This window comes from Trichosurus vulpecula, chromosome 7 (assembly GCF_011100635.1).
Source record: "Trichosurus vulpecula isolate mTriVul1 chromosome 7, mTriVul1.pri, whole genome shotgun sequence".
Classification (NCBI taxonomy): Eukaryota; Metazoa; Chordata; class Mammalia; order Diprotodontia; family Phalangeridae; genus Trichosurus; species Trichosurus vulpecula.
This window is the reverse complement of record NC_050579.1, coordinates 263186523-263206849: the sequence shown is the minus strand read 5'-3', so window position 1 is coordinate 263206849 and position 20327 is coordinate 263186523. Positions and strand designations below refer to the sequence as shown.

Below are 20327 nucleotides of genomic sequence, written 5' to 3'. Positions count from 1 at the left end.
CTCCAACCAACTAGAACAGAAAGGAAGGGGAGGTAGAGGTGAGACTTGAGAGGTTAAGTTCCACCCCCATCCAGTGTTATACACCTATAACAGCACTTGTAAGGGGTCATTTTTTTAACTGATGGGGTGCACGATCAAAAACTTTTGGAGACCACTATGTCAAAGCAGGGGCAGCTAAGTGGTGCAGTGAATAGGGCATGGGCCTGGACTTGGGAAGATAGGAGTTCAAATCCAACCTCTGACACTTACTACCTATATGACCCTGCGCAAGTCGCTTAAACCCTATTTGCCTCAGTTCCTCGTCTGTAAAATGGAGACCTACTGGAGAAGGAAATGGCAAACCACTCCAGTGTCTTTGCCAAGAAAAGCCCCTGGTCACAAAAAGCAAGACATGGCCGAACAACAATTCCAGACATGATCCCACTCTTTCCAGGAGTTACAAGTAGCAGGAAATGGCATGGGGCTCTGGCCTAGAGGACCATGGGTCAAGTTAAGGCTAAAGAACGAGAACTTGGAGGGCTTAAATAGACCCCTCTAATCTGGCACTAGGTAGTCTTCTTTACGTATACTTTTAATACCTCGCTGTTGCCTATTATAAATATTTACATCATCATTCCCTATAGCAACCGAGGGAAGAAAGATGGGTCTGAGGCCACAATCAAGCATCCAGTTATGGAGACTGCAACAGGAAAAAGGAAAATTAAGTGTATGACCCACGGCCTGGATGGGAATCATCCGCTCTACTAACGGACCCCACCCAGCTCTCCACTCACACAGACCAGGTTCACGTCCTAGCGAGCCTGATCTCATCGAGAGGATCCTTTAGACTTTTCTGACTATTTGTCACAAGATTTGGATCTCTTGCCATCCATCACCACCGGTGCTCACGTGGGCCTTTCACCAAAAATCAGGATGGGGTGGGGCAAATGAACGGAAATAAGAAGCCAAATGTCACAGATAAGACCAGACCAGTTAAATCAGTAACTTGCTTTATTATTGCTCAAATCTGAGCTCAAACAACATTAACAAATTCAAACTTTTCAATAACATCTGCTAGAGGATTTCGCTTCACCTCCAACCCACTGAAAAAGAGTTAGGGAGCTGCTGAGCAGGGAGGGAAGACCAAGAGATGAAGTTACACACAACTATTCCTCAGATACAACCAAAGAGATCTCCTCCTCCTCTTCCATGGGAGCCTGTTGCTCCCCCTTTTGGTTAATCCCTTCTTTAACTTCTTCCATGGGCTGTTCTAGGTTCAGGTCACTGGAGGCCTTATTCTCAGGGAGAGGGCTCCCGGACATCAGTGCCAGTGACCCCTGGGGATCACTCTTTTCTCCTGCCTCCACCAGGGGCCAAGTTGGACTCTGGGTTGGTGGGGACTGGTTTTGGGGAGCTCTATCTCCTCCTCTCCCAGGCAGTTTGGTCACTGTGGTCTTTCTTTGAGGAGCTGTAAATTTTTTCTTAAGGCCTAAACGGAAAAGGAAGTAAGGGTGAGAGAATGCTGTGTCTGTAATCACCTTTTTCTGGGTCAAATTCATTGTATACTGGATTCCTGTCACACTGATTTCCAGGGAAGATGACCTAGCTTCCCTCATTCTCTGGTGCCTTGATCAATCAAATATTCATTCAACGCTTACTATGTGCAAGGACATACACTACTAGGCACTGTCACTTAAGAGATGTTTCCTCCTCTATTAAAATTTTAGTCCCTCCCCTTTGCAGCACTGCCATCTCTTTAAAGGAATTAAAAGTTAAATTAATGCTAAATTAATACTAAATAGGAGGGTAGAGTTCAGTTATGAATCATTTTCTCCACCAGAAGAAATCTGGGGAGCATTTGCCCTGGTAGTAAAGACAGTGGAGATGCCCAGCTCCTCCTGCTACCTTTGTGTACATTTTCTCCAGGTCTCAGTTCATACCTGGCTGGTCAGGTTCTGAATTCCCACTGCTTCTTTTGCTCTCCACTGAGGCGGTGTCTTGTGAAGGGGACTTCTTATTTCTCTTCCTTTTAGGGGTCTCAGCTTGCTCATCTATTGTGCCCCCGCCCCAGACAACAAACAGATTGATTGCATTTGTCTCCGAGGGAGGCTGGGAAGGTGCTGGAGGCTCAGGTTCAGCTGTGCTACGCACACTCCCTTCTTCTGATCCAGCTACTGTACCTTCACCTCGGCCCACTTAGGTCTTTTCCACCCACACCCTCCTCGCTTCTCTTCCCATATCTTCTCAAAGCCTGCCTCCTCCAGGAAGTCTTATTTAGCCTTATTTCAGCCTAAATTTTCACAATAAGATGCAAAGGTAAGAAGGGCTCTTCGTGTTCCCATCTTCTTCCCTGTGAGGCTTTCTAGTTCTTTGTCTTCCAATCCTGCTATTTCAATTCTAGGCTCTAGAGCTGAGGCAGTGATTAGGATTGGAATGCAGAAAGCTAGAAGAGGAAGAGGGGACACCAGGGCTCCTTCCTACCTGGGCATCCCTTTACCGTTTCTGCCTCCATCCCGTCTGGGGCTCCCTTGCTGACCCAAAGGCATGTTTTATTTCCAGCTGGCCTCTCACCTTTTAGTTTGAGTGTCTCCTTGGAGGTGTTTGTGGGATTGTAATTAGCTGAACAGGGTTCCTGGGGGAGGGAGATAAAAGGTGAGAAAGAAACTAAGAGTTAACATTATATTTTTGATGAAATGAGACACTCCAAAGTGGCTGATGGAAAAGGGGAGATGTGGTAATCTTCTCAATATACTCAGCCTTAGATAATTAACGGCTTCACGTTAAGATCATAGAATCATACACCTAGAGCTAGAAAGGAACTTAAGAGACCATCTAGGCCAACCTCTTACACATGAGGAAACTGAGGTCCATTAAGTGATGAATATGGGGGAAGATTGACAGAAAGTGCAGAATTAGAAAGGATATAGATTATGATTAATGACTTAAGCATTAAGTATGATTAAAGAGTTGGGAAATTAAATTTACAAATGCGAGACCTTAAAATTAGTCCCTTTCAGCACCCAAATTCTTCACTTGCTATCTCTGCTCTATTACCCTGTACTCATCACTTTAAATCCTCCTAATTCCTTATATTCTTGCTTCTACTCTCACCTCTCTAATAACTGTTCTCTCCAAAGTCACCGATACCCTTCTTATCAGAATTCTCCTTCTATCAATAAATCAAACCTTTTTTTCCTAATTATCCTTTCTGAACTTCCTGAAGCACCTGCCATTACAGACCACCCTCTCCTTGATAGACAGCCCTCCTCCCACAGCCTGTGATGCCAAGCTTTCACAGTTCTCTTCTTATTTCTTTCGATGGCTCATCTTCATCTCAATCCCTAATCACGGATACCCCCCAAGTTATCCTTAATCCTTTTGTTTTTTTCTCCTCGAACTTCCCCCCCCCCACCCCGTGATCTTATCCATTCCCAAAACTTCAATCGTATCTATAGAGAGAACTCTGAAATCTAGATGGCCTTCAGCTTTCCACTAGGCTCTAGTATTTCTAACTGACTGCTAATCAAAGGTATGCTGATAAATGTTCGGCAACTGGTTCTCCTAAAAACAAGTGCACATGACACACTTTTAAATTTAAACTGTGCTATTAATGTTTTCTCCACCACTTTAAGTCTAGACAATCAACAAACCATGAACCAAGCCCTGTTTTGTATCATTTGCTGTTATCAGAGATGTAAATTCTCCCACTGAAAACTGGACAATTGTTTCTTGGCTGCAGCACACCCCTGCTCCTGGGTATGTCCACATGGATGCCAGCACCTCTAAGTCAGCATGTCCAATACTAAATTTATCTTGTCCCTCAAACCTGTCTCCCCTAAATTCTCTATGTCATTAGCATCACCATCTTCTGAGTCACCCAAGCTCATAATCTTGGAATCATCTTTGATCCTTCTCCTTCCCTCAACTTATATATTCACACAATTGCCAAGTCCTATTGATTCTACCTCCAAAAAATCTCTCACAGCTGTCCCTTTTCTCCCCCAACAGTAACCACCCTAGACCTCAAGTCATCTAAACTTTCAGAATAGCTTCCTAATATGTCTTCCTGCCTGAAATTCTTCCCTTCTCCAATCCATTCTCCATATCACTGCCCCCAAGATGTTACTAATGTGCCATTCTGATATTACATCTCTACTCAAAACCCCCAAGTGATGCCCCATTTGCCTACTACTGATCCTGGTATTCCAGACACTCCCCAGCCTTGCTCCAACCTACCTTTCCATCCTTACCTTATACTACTTTAACATAATTTATGTTCTAGTTAAACAGAACTCCTCTCTATCCCCTATTCCCAGTCCTCTCTGGACTTTTATTCATGCTCCTCTCCCATGCCCTTTCTCCCTCCATCTCCTCTATCTATTAAAGTCCGTTTTTTTCTTCAATATCCAAGTCAGGTTCCATCTCCTCCAAAATGCCTTCCCTAACCCTAACCCAACCCTGACAATGAACATGATCTCTTCTTCCTCTGTCCTGTCCTCTTTGATCTTCCTATAGCGCCTCAAATAGAAAGCTTCTATTATTCGTAGGATGCTGGACCTTTCCTTTACCCGTATTGCACAAGATTATTTGTAACATCAGATTTTTGTGCACATGTCTTTCCCTACTATTAAATTAAGATCAGGGCCTTTGTGGTAGTTATCTTTGCATCCTCAGCATGCAGCATGACACCTCACATGTTAACATGTAGTAACAGTCGCTTAGTAAATGTTTACTGAATTCAACTGACTTTGTTGAATTAGTTTGCCTGGAAAAGAGAAAGAAGCCAAAGGAAACCAGTGAGTAAATACCAACTGTCACTACTATAAAAGTCTTAAAATTTCCTATGTGGGTGGAAGAGGGAGGAGTGACTGATATTCTCTACATTCACTAGGGATACGAGCAAAGGAAATAACATGTGGGACTAAAGTTAGATTCAAGAAAGAATTTCCAAATTTTAATATATCGAGGGAAATTGTTCAAGGAATCCCTGAGCAATTAATTTTCTTCTAGCCTAGCTGATGAATCTACAAAAGAGACAGGGCAGGTAACAGAAAAGAACTGTTAAGACCTTACGATACAAAAGGGTTTGCATTTTGTTACCCTTTTAGGAGGCATATGGTTCTCCAGTTATGCTTGATGGAATCCTAGAGCAGCCGGCCACCAGCTGTCTGAAGGGCTGGCTACTCACCAGTGGCCCTTTAAAAAGCAAGACACACACACTCACACAGACACTTACACAGTCACATTCAATATAAGAAGTTAGTTGAAGCAGGAGACGACTCTGATAGTAAGCTCTGTGGACCCAGGAAAGAGCCAGCTAGCTACAGAAGAAGAAGCCAGCCCTTTAGAGGTGAATTTCCTTGCTTTTGAGGGGAAATTAGACTCCCGCAAGTCATGGCATCTTGAGTGGAGCCACCTGTCCATAGGAGATGCCAAACCCAACAGGGAGTATGTTAAGTCAGTCTAAGCAGAAGACCTGGGGATGCCGCTAGGGGTTAAGCTACAGAAAGGAACAGGCCCAAGGAGCTCAGATGAGTGACATGTCCAGTAAAGACACTACAGCCAGACAGACAACACAGAAAGGAGAGGACATCGAGGCTCACAGTACCAGAGGTGTGAGTCACCTTGGCCGCGTGGTTCCCTGCATGTGTACATTTCTACTTGTGCACTCTACATGTGTACTCGACCTTCCCACGATGCTGTTAAGTGTCTGTGGTATACGGGGGGATGTTCCGATGCTGATGTTTCTGCTATGTCATCTTCGCCAATGCTTTCCTTTGAGCCAAGTAGGGCAACTGGTTGATTATCAAGGATAAATGGTTGGGGCTCATGAGTTAGAATTTTAGGAATTTAGAACTATAGAGTGTCTGGAACCTGGACATGGTCACCCCGCTTAGGAACCAACTTAGAAATGAATAACCAAATGAGTAAAAAAGTGGACATTTCTTATCCGGAGATCTTTAAGGTTAGAAGATGGACCTGTGTGGGATACTCTGTAGCAAGAACAAGATGAACAAAGGGCACATACTGATCAGATAGCACTATAATTTTTTTGAATTTAATAGGGTTACCCTTGAGAGTATACTGAGAGGAAACCCTGAGATCTACATTTAGACCAATTTGTAAGGCAGTTCCTACCTTGTTTTCTTCCTTTGAAATACAAGAATTTGAGCTTCCAGCCCCTTCAGGCTTTTTAGCCTCTTGGAAGTCTGGAAGAGGTAAGAGAAGGACACTTCAAATAATCATGTTTTAAAAGCTCAGCCCAGTGGGCATAGCTTCTTCCACCTCCCTTTACTTCTGTGTTACATCATGAAATACACAAAATTCTAGACCTGTGCTCTTCCTTCTTCATAAATCTAATCACCAACTTGATTCCCCTGTCTCCTCCCCTTCTTTCTTCTATTCTCTATTCCTTCCTATCCGTCTCATTTATTAAGCTGGTGCCTCCCTATGCAAAGAGCCCTAAACTAAAGCAGCTGAAGGAAGACAAAAAGGCAGAAGACAGCTTCACTCCTCCAAGAGATATCCCATATTCTCCCACCCCCACCCCAGCCTTCTCTCCTTATTCCCTCCCCGGACTTCTTCTCTTCTCTGCCAGCTGTCACTACCTTCTCCGTCGTCACTGCTGCTAGACTCTGCTGCACCCTCCTTATAGCGGATGTGGAAACCATACAAGCTAACTCGATCCTACAAAAAGGGTGGGGGGGGGGGGGAGAGAAGAGATGGAAACAGGGATAGGAAAAACAAGACCATTAGCTGCCCCTGGAAAGGTGGCTACTCTCCCCTCTGCAACCAGCTTCTAGAGTTCTTCTGCAACTTTGGTCTTTCTGGATTTGGATTTTGGAGGCTTTGCTTAGGTTTTTCATCTATTTTGGTTCAATTTGTAATGGATTTGCCTTAATTATGGGTTCACTTTAATATTTTATCTGTGACTTCCGAGGGAGATGAAATAACTACTGGTAGAGCAACCTAAGGCAGACAGCTGAAATTACAGCAAGAGGGAGCAAGGTTAGACCTCGAAAGTGTGAAATTTGAGGCTGGAAAGGAGCTGGGGGTTTTCTTAGCACAGGAGGGACTAAGAGGCAGGGGAAGGAATGAGATTAAACAGGGTAGGGTATATCATTGAGGAAGAGGGTAACAAGTCTTCAGATCATGACTATGGTGTGGGAGAGGACAGAGCCTGATCTTCTCCAGGGGGAGGGGGTAACTGAGGAGGGATCCAAGGGGTCTGAACATTCTTCCACCTGAATACTGATCCGCTGGGCCTCTTGGGCCATCACTAGGGCCGCTGTCAGCTTCTGGCTACAGTCTTTGTTCCTGATCTTTTTCTGGAATGTCAAAAGGTTAAATATTAAGGGCTGGCTACATTTATTGGTAAGGACAAGAGGAGTGAATCCTGGGATATTTCCAACATGCTAAGCCTCTAAAATCTACAAAGGCCTCCTAGTTATGCTAAGCTATCCTTGCTTCCCATTTTCCCAGGCTGAGAGTCCCCTACACCCAGCAGTATTTTCAGGCCACAAATGGGGAGTTTCCCTTAGACATTCTCAGACCGATATGAGGGAAGCTTGATCTAGACAAGCGTGTTGGGTGAGGCTGAGCTGATTCCACAAATTTTAGTTCTGTGCTCTGGTTTCCTTTAGGCCCAGATACCTGATTTCCCAGAGTCCATTCTCACCTTCAGAACTGGTCTAACTCTAGCTGGCACTGGGCAGTACTGACCTTCACCCACACTCCTGCTGAAGTTATTTCAGTTGTATTAAGAGGTCTGGATTTTAAGTCAGAGGACTTCCCAGCTCTGTAATTTACTACTTATGTGATGTAGGGCAGGTCACTTAGTCCTTTTGGATGACTTCTAAGTTTCTTTCAGCTCTATACAATCACATGTGGGGACCTTAAAGGGAATGAAGGCTTGCTGGCCTGATGTAGGCTTACACTGAGAGCAGAGGTTTTCACAGGCAATCTCAAACTGGGGCTTGTCCCTCTCCATATCTCAAAACAAACTTCTCCCAGGAGACCACAAAGAAGCCCAAGGATACTGAAGGGATATGGTGGAGTAGGAGGTTCCCTCTACCCTTGACTCCTGAGAGCTCCTCACCGGTTCAACCTGTTCCAGGGACAGCTCCTGGAAGTTCTTCAACATGTTGGAAGGGATCCAGGCTCGAGAAGCAGTTTCCCCAAAAAACGTCACATGGTATTTGGACTGGAATCAGAGAGATGCTCCTGATAAAGCCCTATGTCCTTCCCCTACTTCTATTCTCTTAGCCTATAAAAACTGGGGCAGGGAAGAGAGTTTGGGAAGCAGATACCTGGTTTTTTATACTACCTGAGCCTCACCCTACCTCTTAAGGGAATTCTTTATGAAATCTAATGCCTTTCCTTTCTATTTTCTTATACTTCTCTCTCATTCTGCTCTTAGAGTTTCTGTTCTGCATGTATTTATTTATTAAATTATTAAATTTATGATTAAAATCATGGGATGATAAGGGACATTGTATCTATTTCTATACAAACCCCTGTGTGTTTGTCTCCATCAGCAGACAACTCTATGTATGTGTTTCTGCTTATGTCCCTTAACTAGGTATGATCCTATACCTATTTACATACATCTGTCTTTGCAGGAAGGTCTTTAAGTCCTAAGGAAAGCACTTTTTTTTCTAGTCAAATGCTCTATGGGGATCTGATCCCCACAGTCCAGAAAGAAAAAAGTTGTGAGGCAAGATCAAACTCACAGGCAGGACATCTTGTTGAGAAGCAAAGAGGAAATACTCTCTCAGATCAGGATCTAATTCTACCATTCCGGGCCACCTGCACAATAGAGATGGGTAGTGGGAGGAGAATTAGGGCACTGCATGAACTGAGCCCAAACTCACTCATAACAACATATTCCTAAACCAGATTTTTTCCAACAAGAGCCTTCGTGACATCCTCTTCCTCAGCTCCCTTCTGTAGCACAGCCAATGAATGCGAATGGCTGGTAGGAGATGGGGACAATGTATGGAGAATTTTAGACTCTTCAATGCTTCCCCAGGCACTCTAACAGGTCCTCATGCAACTCAGAATGAAGGGTTTGAGCTCTCCAGTGTGAGCACGTTTCCAAAGAATGATATACCCTTTCTGTCCTTATTTTCAGTTTGGAGGTCTCCTGCCCTTCAAAATTAGAAATTATGCCTTGAGGACCACCCTCTACATTCCTTTTCAAGGTCTCTTCTGTTTCCCCTGTCAGGAACATGGGTAACACAGAAACAGCCTCCCATCTCAGATCTCCATCCTTTTTATTGCCTTAAAATTCCGCTATAGTCTCCTTCTACACATTCTATCTCCATCGTAAAGAACCCCCATTTACTCTTCCTTCCCCCACTCCTGTAAGCTCAGAATATCCCACTATTTCCTACCAGGGGTAACCATACTGCTTGGCCCAGATGATGGATCCTGGGATGTAGGAAGCATAGACCACATCATTCTCACCCCCTGACCAGCTCTCCTCAGGAGCATCACAATGGTTAAACTGCAGATCTGTGAAGAGGAACAAGGAGGATGAGGTAGAAAAAGAACCTAGGATGTTCACATCTGAATTCTGTCAAAGGAAAGAAGGGGCCGGTACCCTCACATAGGAAGTGGGAAAAAGGAGGCACTTGGGATAAGGACATGGAGGAAAAATGCCAGCCAGAGAGTACTCCTACTCCTTTCCATTCTCTCAATTTAAAGAGACTCTACAAACATTTCTATATCCCATTCCTTGGGGAGAACTTTGCCAGAAAAAATTCTCCCTGAGCAGTCAGTCATTCCAGCCTTCATGCTGTACCTAAATAAGCCCACAGAACCAATACCAGATGAATAAATCATTCCCTTTTAAAGGGTCTTAAGTGTGTGAAACATCCCTCTATCGCTTTCCCTAATATCAAACGATTTTCACCATGAAGGAATCCTCCTACTGTCTGATCTAAACTCTAGCTTCAGCCCATTTCTTCTTTCCTTTCCCTCAGTTGAGATGACAGCTGGTGTCCCAGCTATTCTGTACTTAATGGGACCTTGCCCAAGCATATGCAGACATTTTCTGCTTACTTCAGTGCAGGGCCAGCTTCCAGTCGTATATGACTCATCCACTGAGTCACCTGATTTGCTGCTCAGCCAGAAGAGCTGAAGATTCAAGGTATCACCCTTGGCAGAAAAAGAGGTGGTTTCCAGTTGGCAGCCTGTTAAACGCAGCCCTCCAGGTGATGGGGTGTGACTTCAAAAAGGGGTAGAGAAGGGGTTAGGCCTCTGCCTGTGGTGTGTGTTTTTTTCCTTTAGCACTGACAGACCCTTTCTCTTTCTCAACTTAAATTTGTCTTAATCACTGGTTCTTTCCTGAAGGCCTACTACAAACATACCCGGGTTTCCCCCATTCTTTAAAAAACTCTTATATAGCCTCGCCATCTCCAGCTTTTGCCTTTCACTGACAAACTCTAGTCAGTCAGTCAGTAACTGTTTATTAAGCACCTTCTAAGTGCCAGGCACTGTGCTAAGGGCTGGGGATGTAAAGAAAGGTAAAAGACAGTTTTTGCCCTCAAGGAATTCACAATCTAACAGGAGAGACAATATGCAAACAACTATATACAAAACAAGCTGTATACAGGAAAAGTTGTAGATAATCAGTGGAAGGAAGGCCTTAGAATGAAGGGGGATAAGGAAAGGCTTCCGGTAGAGGGTAGGATTTTAGCTGACACTTGGAGGAAGTCAGGAGGCAGAGATGAGAAAGGAGAACTGGACGAAGTATCTGGCAATCTGACATCTGACCACTTTTCTGAAGCTACTTTTTCTTAAGTTACCAAGATTCCTTAATTGCCAAAACGATGGCCTCTGTTCTCCTTCACCTATCTGCAGCTCTTCACATGGCAGATCACTCTCTCTTCCCACTGCACTAGAGAGCTACCATAACAATGCCCAGTTTCAATTCTTCTCTGACTTGTCTGATCAGCAGTTCTCGATCTTTTTTTTCTATCTCCTTCCTCCCCACAAGGCCATCCTGGGTGCCTTCTTTTTTTTTCATTACAGCGCTTCCCTTGGTGACTTCATCTGCCTCCATTGGTTCACTTATCTTTAGGTTTTTCAAGTGTGTCTGGAGACACCCAGGGGTCATTAGGTAAAAACAATTTCATACTAAGATATTTTAATTTCTAATACGGCAAATATTGATATAACTCACGAAAGCTCTTGACAGTGGTGGGGGACGCCTCGATCATTTTGAGGTGTAAAGGAATCCTGGCACCAAAAAGTCTGAGATCTGCTGTTGTTTTGTCATTTTTCAGTCGTGTACGACTCTTTGTGACACCATTTGGGATTTTCTTGGCAAAGATACTGGAATGGTTTGCCATTTCTTTCTCTAGCTTACTTTACAGATGAGGAAACTGAGGCAAACAGGGTTAACTGATATGCCCAGGATCACACAACTAGTAAGTGTCTGAGGCTGGATTTGAACTCAGGAAGATGAGTCTTCCTGAGGCCTGGCATTCTGTCTACCACCATCACCTGGCTGCCCCTTTGAGAACTGCTGCTCTAGATTAAGAATTTCTTCCTTTCTTTCTTTGCTTCTATCTATCTATCCATCCATCCATCCATCCATCCATCCATCCATCCATCCATCTACTGCCCTAATCTCTCTCTTAAGCAATAGTCTGCAAGTATGATATCTCCACTCATTAATATTTTAAATTCAACATGTCCAAAACGTAATTGATTATCTTTCCTTCTAAACCTGCCTTACTTCAAAGCGCCCTATTTCCATTAAGGTCATCACCATCCTCCAAGACACCCAGATTTCTAACCCTGAAATCATGGACTCTTTCCTCTCCCCAGCCACTGCCCAAATCCTTTCAGTTGCCAAGACTTGCTGGTTCTCCTCTCCACTCAACTGTCACCATAGTTCAAGTCCTTTAACAGCCCTCACTTTGATTACTTTAGTAACTTCCTAATTCGTTCCCCTACTTCCATTTTTTTCTCTTCCAATTCATCTATACAGCTGCCAAAATATTCCTCCAAAGGCACTAAAGACTTCACTGCTTTACTCAAAATCCATGGCTGCCTCTAGTATAAAATACAAGCTCCTGAGCCTCACATCTAAAGTCCTCAACAGCACGATTCTGACACTTATCGCACATTACTCCCCTTCACACACACTCTACATTCCAGGCAAAGAAGGACTATTTCTCAAAACAGACATTCCATCTTATCCTCTGTATTCACCCAGGTTGTCTCCCATAGGCAGAACCCACTCTTTGCTTATCTTTGCTTCTTACACTTAATCTTTCTTTAAGGCTCAGATCCCAGAGGTCCTGGATTTAAATTCTGCCTCTGATACTTATTACCTGTGTGATCCTGGGCAGGCTCCTTCCCTTCTCAGAGGTAGTCCTTGCCCAGTTCTACATCTATGATCCAATTATCCTAATCAAACCTTCCCTAATTCTCTCTCCTCCTTCTGCTAGTAATGTCATTCTCAGGTTACTTGGTATTTACTTATGCTGCGTTCCTTCTGGGCTCCCTTCTAAGAGGGGGTTTAAGGGCACCGTGTGTGGATCTGCACTCCTAAGATTGAGCTGCTAGCTGTGACCTTACCTTCAGTAATTTGCCCATTGATATCATTAGCTCAATGAAGAGATATTTTACTAAGATGACATAAGACGAACGGTAGACATTCCCTCCATAAACTTGGGACATACTCTCCCACAAACACACCCAATGTCTGAGGAAGAATAAGCACAAATTTAGAGGGAACACAAGCAGCCGAGGCCACACATGCTTAGGATTCAAAAGGACCACAAAATCTTTGACTTCTAGTGGTCTCATTACCCTACTCGGCTCTTCTCTGCTGCCAGAGAAGGCCTCTCTCTGTTCCCTTCTGGAGGCACTGTGTTCTGTGGAGTGAGCAGCTTGCCTAAATGACGCCATGGCCAAGGTGGGGGTAAAGGGAGGCAAAAGGAAGAAAAACTCCCACCTCGCCCCCCCCAGGTGAAAAGTAATTCCCTTTTAGGATCCAGAATCTTCTTTGGCTGCTGGCTTTTGTCTGGACTGACTGCAAAGCTAGCAGGGCACAATTTTTAAGGGCCATTAAAGGTGCGACCAATTTTCAATAAGTCAATGGCAGTTGTACCTTTCATTTCTATCAAGGAATCTTTCAACTTCTTAAAGGGATAAAGGGATTACATCTACACTTAGTTTAACCTCATAATCCTGTAGGAAAATCATCTCACCCTCTCTCCCCAATCTTATCTGTATATATGTAGAATGTAAGATCTGTGAGGGCTGGAATCATTTCATTTTTGTCCCAACACCTACCATAGTGCCTTCAACATGATAAGCACTAAATATTTGTTGAACCAAGCTGAGATGACAATGGCAAACTCCTTTGTATGAGTTCATTTGGCATTGAGAATCATATAGAACAAAGTTATTTCTATGTGTCATCAATTAATAAATCTTATGTAATCTTTAACATATGAATGGGAAATGCTTTGTTGAAAAATAGCCTGGGGGTAGGTAGGTGGCACAGTGAGTGGAGCAGACACTTGACACATGTACTAGCTGTGCGACCTTGGGCAAGTCACTTAACCCCAATTGCCCTGCCAGAAAGAAAGAAAGAAAGAAAGAAAGAAAGAAAGAAAGAAACAGCCTTTAAGGTTACATTTATTCTGCCTGAACAGTTGAACACATCAACAGGGCATATGTAAGGAAGAAAACAAATCTTTCTTTTTGTTTTACCTGTATTTTGACTACATGACCAGTCATCCGGCAGGGCTGAGGGGTCAATGTTCTCATGTAGTCGTCTCCACTTTTCACAGGTGGGGTAGGAGCACTGCGCCCAGGCTACACACTGACCTAAAACCAGACATAAGTAAAATGAAACTCTCAGAAATATTCCCTTTCCTGCCTGGTTTCTCTGGAAGCCATAGAACCATCCCATGGTCAGAGCTAGAGCTCTTCATTTTTCACATAAGAAAAAGGAGTCTAGTGAATCTCCAAGGTCACAGAGTTATCAGTGGCAAAGATGGTCCAAGAACACAGATTTTGGGATTCCCAGGCCAAACCAGTTTCTATGGCGTCACCATAGTCAATCAATCACCAAGCCTCTATCCTCTATGTGCTAGCTGGGCACTACGCTAGGTGTTAGAGACACAGAGATAGAAATCAAACAGTCCCTACTCTATTCTTTTTTTTGCGAGGGGGAAGGCAGGGCAATTGGAATTAAGTGACTTGCCCAAGGTCACACAGCTAGTAAGTGTGTCAAGTGTCTGAGGTCCTCCTGACTCCTGGGCCGGTGCTCTACTCATTGCACCACCTAGCTGCCTCAAACAGTCCCTACTCTCAAGGTGCTCCAGTTCTCTTCTGCTGTCAAATAACGTTCAACCCCTTTCTCCAATAAAAACAAGTCTCTCTACTGTTAAGAGCTCCGTAAAGAAGAAGACTTCTCGGCCCCTTCTCCAGAGCCTCAGCGTGGCTTGATATCTTAGCACTGGTAAATTCTTTTTAAGTTCTCACCTTCACTAGTTTGCGACTCACTGAAGCCATCCTTTCTCTTTCCCTTGTTGAACTGAGTTGAAAAGATACTAGGAGGGACAGAGGGAGAACTATGCAATTCAATCCTCATTGAGTTTCCCACGGATTCTATCTCCTCTCTTCCAACTTCTTGTCTCCCTCCTTTCATACTCAATTTATTTAAATTTCCTATGTCCAAACTCACTGAAACTGCTTGTCCATTCTCCCCCAGCTTCGTCCTCATCACTGATCTGGGTGTAGCCTTGCACTATTTTCCTTGGTTGGCCCTTCCGTCTGTGCTTATAACCACTTTTGGTTAACTCAGGTTTCTCATTTTCTGGGAAGATAACAAAACAAAACAGAGAAAATAAAGTTGGAAGTTCCTTTAAAAAAATTTAAAAGTCAGGTGGAAAAGAAATTATGATTAGATCATAATGCAAATCCTGGAAACAGAATCAAATGCATATAAAAGATTAGTGTATAGCAAACTAGCACACAAAAACACTGAGAGAATACTTATTTTTTAAAATATTTGGAAAACTGGATAACAACATAGTGAAAATACATTTACACAATCAACTCATACCATATACCACATAGAATTAGATATAAGAAAATAAACTATAAGTTTGGGGGGGGGCTGCATTCCTCTAGCCGTGATGTAGGCAGTGCAACAGCTGTAATATCCTTTTTTCTACATCTGTAATTTCATCAGTGTGAGGAACTTCTAGTGTGAAAACTCTCCTCTAATAAAGAAACTACGACTCCTTTATTACTTACATTACTCTTAGAGAGTTAACTGGAGATACTGAGAACCTAACTGACTTTTTCATAATTACGTGACTGCAGGACTTGAATCCAGGCCTTCCTGACTCCAAAGTAGTCCTATATTCATTACACTAAATGAATTTTTGTGCTCATACTATCCCCATTTTACAGAGGAAACCCAGCATAGGAATAAGCCCTGAACTCTGCACCAAGAGTAGAGATTTCAAGCTGAGCCTGACAGCAGGACCAACAAGTTCTTTGACAAGAGAGCACTCCTAGGCAAGGCTCCAGAATGCCTTGAAGGAGGAGGGTAGTCTGGCCCACTATACTCAGGACCCTTCAAACCCTGACAACACTGTTTATTCCTAAGTTTGACAAGCAGGAGCAGCCCCCTCCCCCCGCCTCTACGCACAAAACAGGAAAAACTCTCCGACCGCCATAAGGAAATACCTTGGTATGAGAGATACACAGGAGAGTAAACCCTGAATATGACAGCAATACCACATCAAGTCTAGGTAAAGCCTCAGGGAGGAAAAACAAACAAACAAAAAACTCTGGGCACAGAGAGAAAGAAACAACGGCCAAAAAAAGGTCATCTTAGAACATATGACAAAAGATCTCACTTAAGAATTGAATGCTCTAGTTTTCGGAGGAAGAAATTAAAACTACCCAGTCATATGAAAAAATGCTCTAAATCACTATTGACTAGAGAAATGCAAATCAAAACAACTCTGAGGTACTGCGTCACACCTATCAGATTGGCTAACATGGCAAAGCAGGAAAATGATAAATGTTGGAGAGGATGTGGGAAAGTTGGAACACTGATTCATTGATGGTGGAGTTGTGATCTGATCCAACCATTCTGGAGAGCAATTTGGAACAATGCCCAAAGGGCTATAAAAAATGTGCACACCCTTTGACTGAGCAATGCCACTTCTAGGGCTGTATCCCAAAGAGATCATAAAAATGGGAAAAGGACCCACATGTACAAAAATATTTAGAGCAGCTCTCTTTGTGGTGGCCAAGAACTAGAAATTGAGGGGATGCCATCCATTGGGGAATGGCTGAACAAGTTGTGGTATATGAATGTAATGGAATACTATTGTGCTATAAGAAATGAGGAGCAGAGGACCTGAGTTTATATCTGGCCTCAGACACTTGACACACTAGCTGTGTGACCTTGGGCAAGTCACTTGACCCCAATTGCCCTGCTTCCCCCCACCCCCAAAACAAAACAAAACAAAACAAAACAAAGAAATGATGAGCATGTGGACTTCAGAAAAACCTGGAAAGATTTATATGAACTGATGCTGAGTGAAGTGAGCAGAACCAGGAGAACACTGGACACAGTAACAGCCACATTGTGTGATGACTGGCTTTGATAGACAGCTCTTCTCAGCAAGGCAAGCACATAAAACAATTCCAAAAGACTCCTGATGGAACATGCCACCCACATCCGGAAAAAGAAATATGGAGTTTGAATGCAGATCAAAGCTGATTATTTTCTTTTTTTGTTTTTGTTTTATGTTTTTCTTTGTCATAGTTATCCCCATTCATTCTATAAACATTACTAATATGAAAATGTTTTTTTTTCTTTTGCTTTTTTTGGAGGGGGGAAAGCAGGGCAATCGGGGTTAAGTGACTTGCCCAAGATCACACAGCTAGTACATATGTCAAGTGTCTGAGGTCGGATTTGAACTCAGGTCTTCCTGACCCCAGGGCTGGTGCTCTACGCACTGTGCCACCTAGCTGCCCCGGAAAATATGTTTAATAGGAATGTATATGTAGAGCCTATATCAGATTGCATGCTGTGTTGGGGAGGGGGAGGGGACAAAGGGGGAGAAAATTTAAAACTTATGGAAGTGAATGTTGAAAGTTAAAAATAAATAAACTTAAAAAAAAAGAATTAAATGCTCTGAAAATCACAGTGGGCCAGACAGAAAACAATGACAGAATACAAGAAATAGCAACATAAAACCAAAAAAAATTGTAAAAATGAAAGAAAAGAAAAGAAAAGAAAAAAATCTAAGAAATAGTAATATTAATGTAGACCCTATATCAGACTGCATGCCAGCATGAGGTGGGGGAAGGATAGGGAGGGAGAGAAAATGTGGAACTCAAAATCTTATGGAAGTGAATGCTGAAAACTAAAAATAAATAATTTTTTTTAAAAAAGTATAATCCTACATAGAGGGGGAAATGGTCCTCTAATGGAATAGAGGCTTTCTATGCAATCCTGATGAAAAGGCCAAAACTGAATACACAGAGATTTGGAAACAAATGCAGGCGCCAAGAGAAACAAAGACAGGCAAACATATTTGTTTAACTGAGAGGGAATACGTGAGAATGAATTGTTTACCTATTAGTAGAGGGATAAGAAATGTCTTTTTAGAGCCCTGTTATCTTTAAGGGTCACTGTTGTTCAGTCTCAGTTGTATCTCACTCCACGTGACCCCTGGACTTGTCCATGGGGATTTCTGGGCAAAAAGTGGTTTGTCATTTTCTTCTCCAGTGTGTTCCCATTTTACAGGTGAGGAGGGGTTGACTGACTTGCTCAGGGTCACACAGCTAGGAAGTGTCTGGGGCCAGATTTGAATTCAGAGCTTCCTGACTCTAGGCCAAGTGCTCTATCTACTGCACCACTTAGCTGCCCCTAAAGGATCACAGAGAAAGACTAAAGTCGTAGAGGGTGGTTCTATTTTACTTTAATGGTCTTAGGAGAAGACAAAAATAGGAAGGAGAGATAAAAAGGACTACGCAGGAAAGGAAAAGAAGAAGAGGAAGGAAATCACTACTGCATAGTTGAGCCATAAGATGAAACGTATACAGCCAAGGAGGAAGGGGTGGGGGAAAATGGGCCTCCTATGAACCTCACTTTCATCTGAATCAGATAAAAAAGACTGAATACAATTGGTCAGACACACCAATTGCAGTATAGAAACTCATGAGGGAAACTGGAGAAGAAACAGACAAAGAAGGGGTGGTAAAGAAGGGACCTAAGAAGGAGAACAAGAAAGGTAAAGGAATAATCACAAGCAAAATGATCTTGAATGTTGGCGGGCGAAGTATGAAGGAGGACTGGAAGGAAAGGAAGAACTATTCATACTGTTTGACCACTTATCTATTGGAATATCACTTTTGGTTACATATATCCATACCTGTCACTTTTTAAACCAAACCTTTATCAGAGAAATTTGATACAATGGTTTTCCCCCATTTGACTGCTTTGTATTTTATCCTAGGTGAATTTTGTTTATGCAGATGCAAAAACTGCAAATACAGTATTAGCAAGTAGGCTAAAACAACATATTAGAAAGGTTTTACACTATGGCCAGGTTCCTGGGTTTATACCAGGAATGCAGAGTTGGTTCAAAATACAGAAGATTAGAGATATAAAACACATGTTAATAACATACATAATAAAAACCATGTAATTATATCAATAGATGCTGAAAAGGCTTTTGACAAAATCTAGCTCTGATTTCTATTAAAATTCTAGAAATTACAGAAATAAGTGAACCTTTCCTTAGTATAGTAAATAGTATTTATCCGTATAACATTATGTATAATGGACAAACATTATATAATGGGACAAAGTTAAAGGTCTTTCCAATAAAATCAGAGGTCAAGCAAGAATGTCCATTACCACTATTTAATTTAGTGCTAGAAATCTAGTTATAGCAATAAGAAAAGGAAATTGAGGGGGCAAACACAAATAAAGGGAAAACAAAATCATTTCATTTTATAGATGACATATTTGATGGTATACTCAAAGAACCCTAGGAAAATCATCTAAAAATAATGGAAAGAATAGCTTCAGCAAAATTATAGGATATAAAATAAATCCATATAAACCATCAGCATTTCAATTTACAAGCAACAAAACACAGTAAAATACTTGAAAGAGAAATTCCATTCAAAATAACTACAAAAATTACAAAATATTTGGGAGTGTACCTTCCAAGATTTATCTAAGGACTACCAAAAAAACCCTTTTGCAGAAATACAGACAGTCCTAAATAATTGCAGATATATTTGTTGTCCATGGTTAGATCAAGCCAATATGATAAAAATAATTAGTTAATTTAATTAGTTTATTCAATGCCAATCTAATTCCTCAAAGAATGTCTTATAAAATAACAAAATTCATACCAAGTAACAAAAAGACCAAGAATCTTAAGGGGAGTAATGAAAAATAAGTGGAAAAGAAAAGTAACTATCAGTCTATCAGTATCAGATCTCAAACTGATGCAAAGCAGTAATCTTAAAATGATTTGGTACTAGTTTGAAAAATAAGGGAAGTCAATCAGTGGAACAGATTAAGCTACAAAACACACAGAAGCAAATAAGCACACTAGCCTAGTACTTGATAAACCCAAAGATTCCAACAACTAAGGGAAAGACTATTTGATTAAAAAACAAAAACAAAACAAAAAAACCAAACTGTTGGGAAAGCTGTACGGAAATTAAGTTCACAACATATACCAAGATAAGCCCCAAGTGGATACAGGACTTAGATATAAAAAGTTATGAAGGATTCTCAGAAAAACTCCAAGCTCTCCAGATTTCCCCCACAAACAAGATAAAATAGTGCCTCCGGGTGAACACAGAGCGGGTGAAAATAAACAAGAGTTGGGGTAGAACAGTGGTCCTGCTGGGACAACTGGAGAAGATTTAAAAAAAAATGTCAGGAGACATTTGGTCCCCGTGAAGAGTAAACATCTCCAGGCTAGTTCCTCTGAAACAGCAAGCAGTGAACCCTGGGCCTACCTGGGTTGGAATGTAGCCTCAGCCCCAGCCAGAGGAACTTTCACCACTTGGACAGCGTGGGGAGTCGGCACCTTAGCTGGGAAAGATCGAGGGAACCTCTGCTGATAAGGAACACCAGGCCCTGCTGTGCTGCCGAGGCGCTGGAGGAGAAGGAACCGGCACACATCTGGGGAGTGCAAAAGGAGTGGGGCAGGGATGCCACTGGCTGTGGGCACTTACAGGAGGGCAGAGTTCTTGGTTTCGGTTCCAGGCCAGAGGGACGAACTGGAGAAGGATGTAAGGCCAGAGGCACTATCCTC

At 42.5% G+C, this 20327-nt stretch overlaps 1 protein-coding gene across 6 annotated transcripts in view; it reads right to left on the bottom strand.

The window, feature by feature from the left end:
• Nucleotides 1-972: 972 nt before the first annotated feature.
• The window catches only part of ZCWPW1 (zinc finger CW-type and PWWP domain containing 1), a 42592-nt gene continuing 23237 nt past the window's right edge, over nucleotides 973-20327 (bottom strand). For 3 of the 6 annotated variants that reach the window (XM_036767507.1, XM_036767506.1, XM_036767508.1), the window contains exons 7-17: nucleotides 14696-14827; nucleotides 13717-13833; nucleotides 9375-9495; nucleotides 8712-8787; nucleotides 8078-8182; nucleotides 7224-7307; nucleotides 6588-6666; nucleotides 6118-6188; nucleotides 2551-2611; nucleotides 1920-2030; nucleotides 973-1468 (exon numbers count right to left, since the gene is read on the bottom strand). In XM_036767507.1, the coding sequence (XP_036623402.1) occupies nucleotides 1146-1468; nucleotides 1920-2030; nucleotides 2551-2611; nucleotides 6118-6188; nucleotides 6588-6666; nucleotides 7224-7307; nucleotides 8078-8182; nucleotides 8712-8787; nucleotides 9375-9495; nucleotides 13717-13833; nucleotides 14696-14827 (1280 nt within the window). In that variant the 3' untranslated portion in view covers nucleotides 973-1145. The remainder of the gene's footprint in view (nucleotides 1469-1919; nucleotides 2031-2550; nucleotides 2612-6117; nucleotides 6189-6587; nucleotides 6667-7223; nucleotides 7308-8077; nucleotides 8183-8711; nucleotides 8788-9374; nucleotides 9496-13716; nucleotides 13834-14695; nucleotides 14828-20327) is intronic. The other 3 variants (XM_036767510.1, XM_036767511.1, XM_036767509.1) reach the window with 2 other exon arrangements.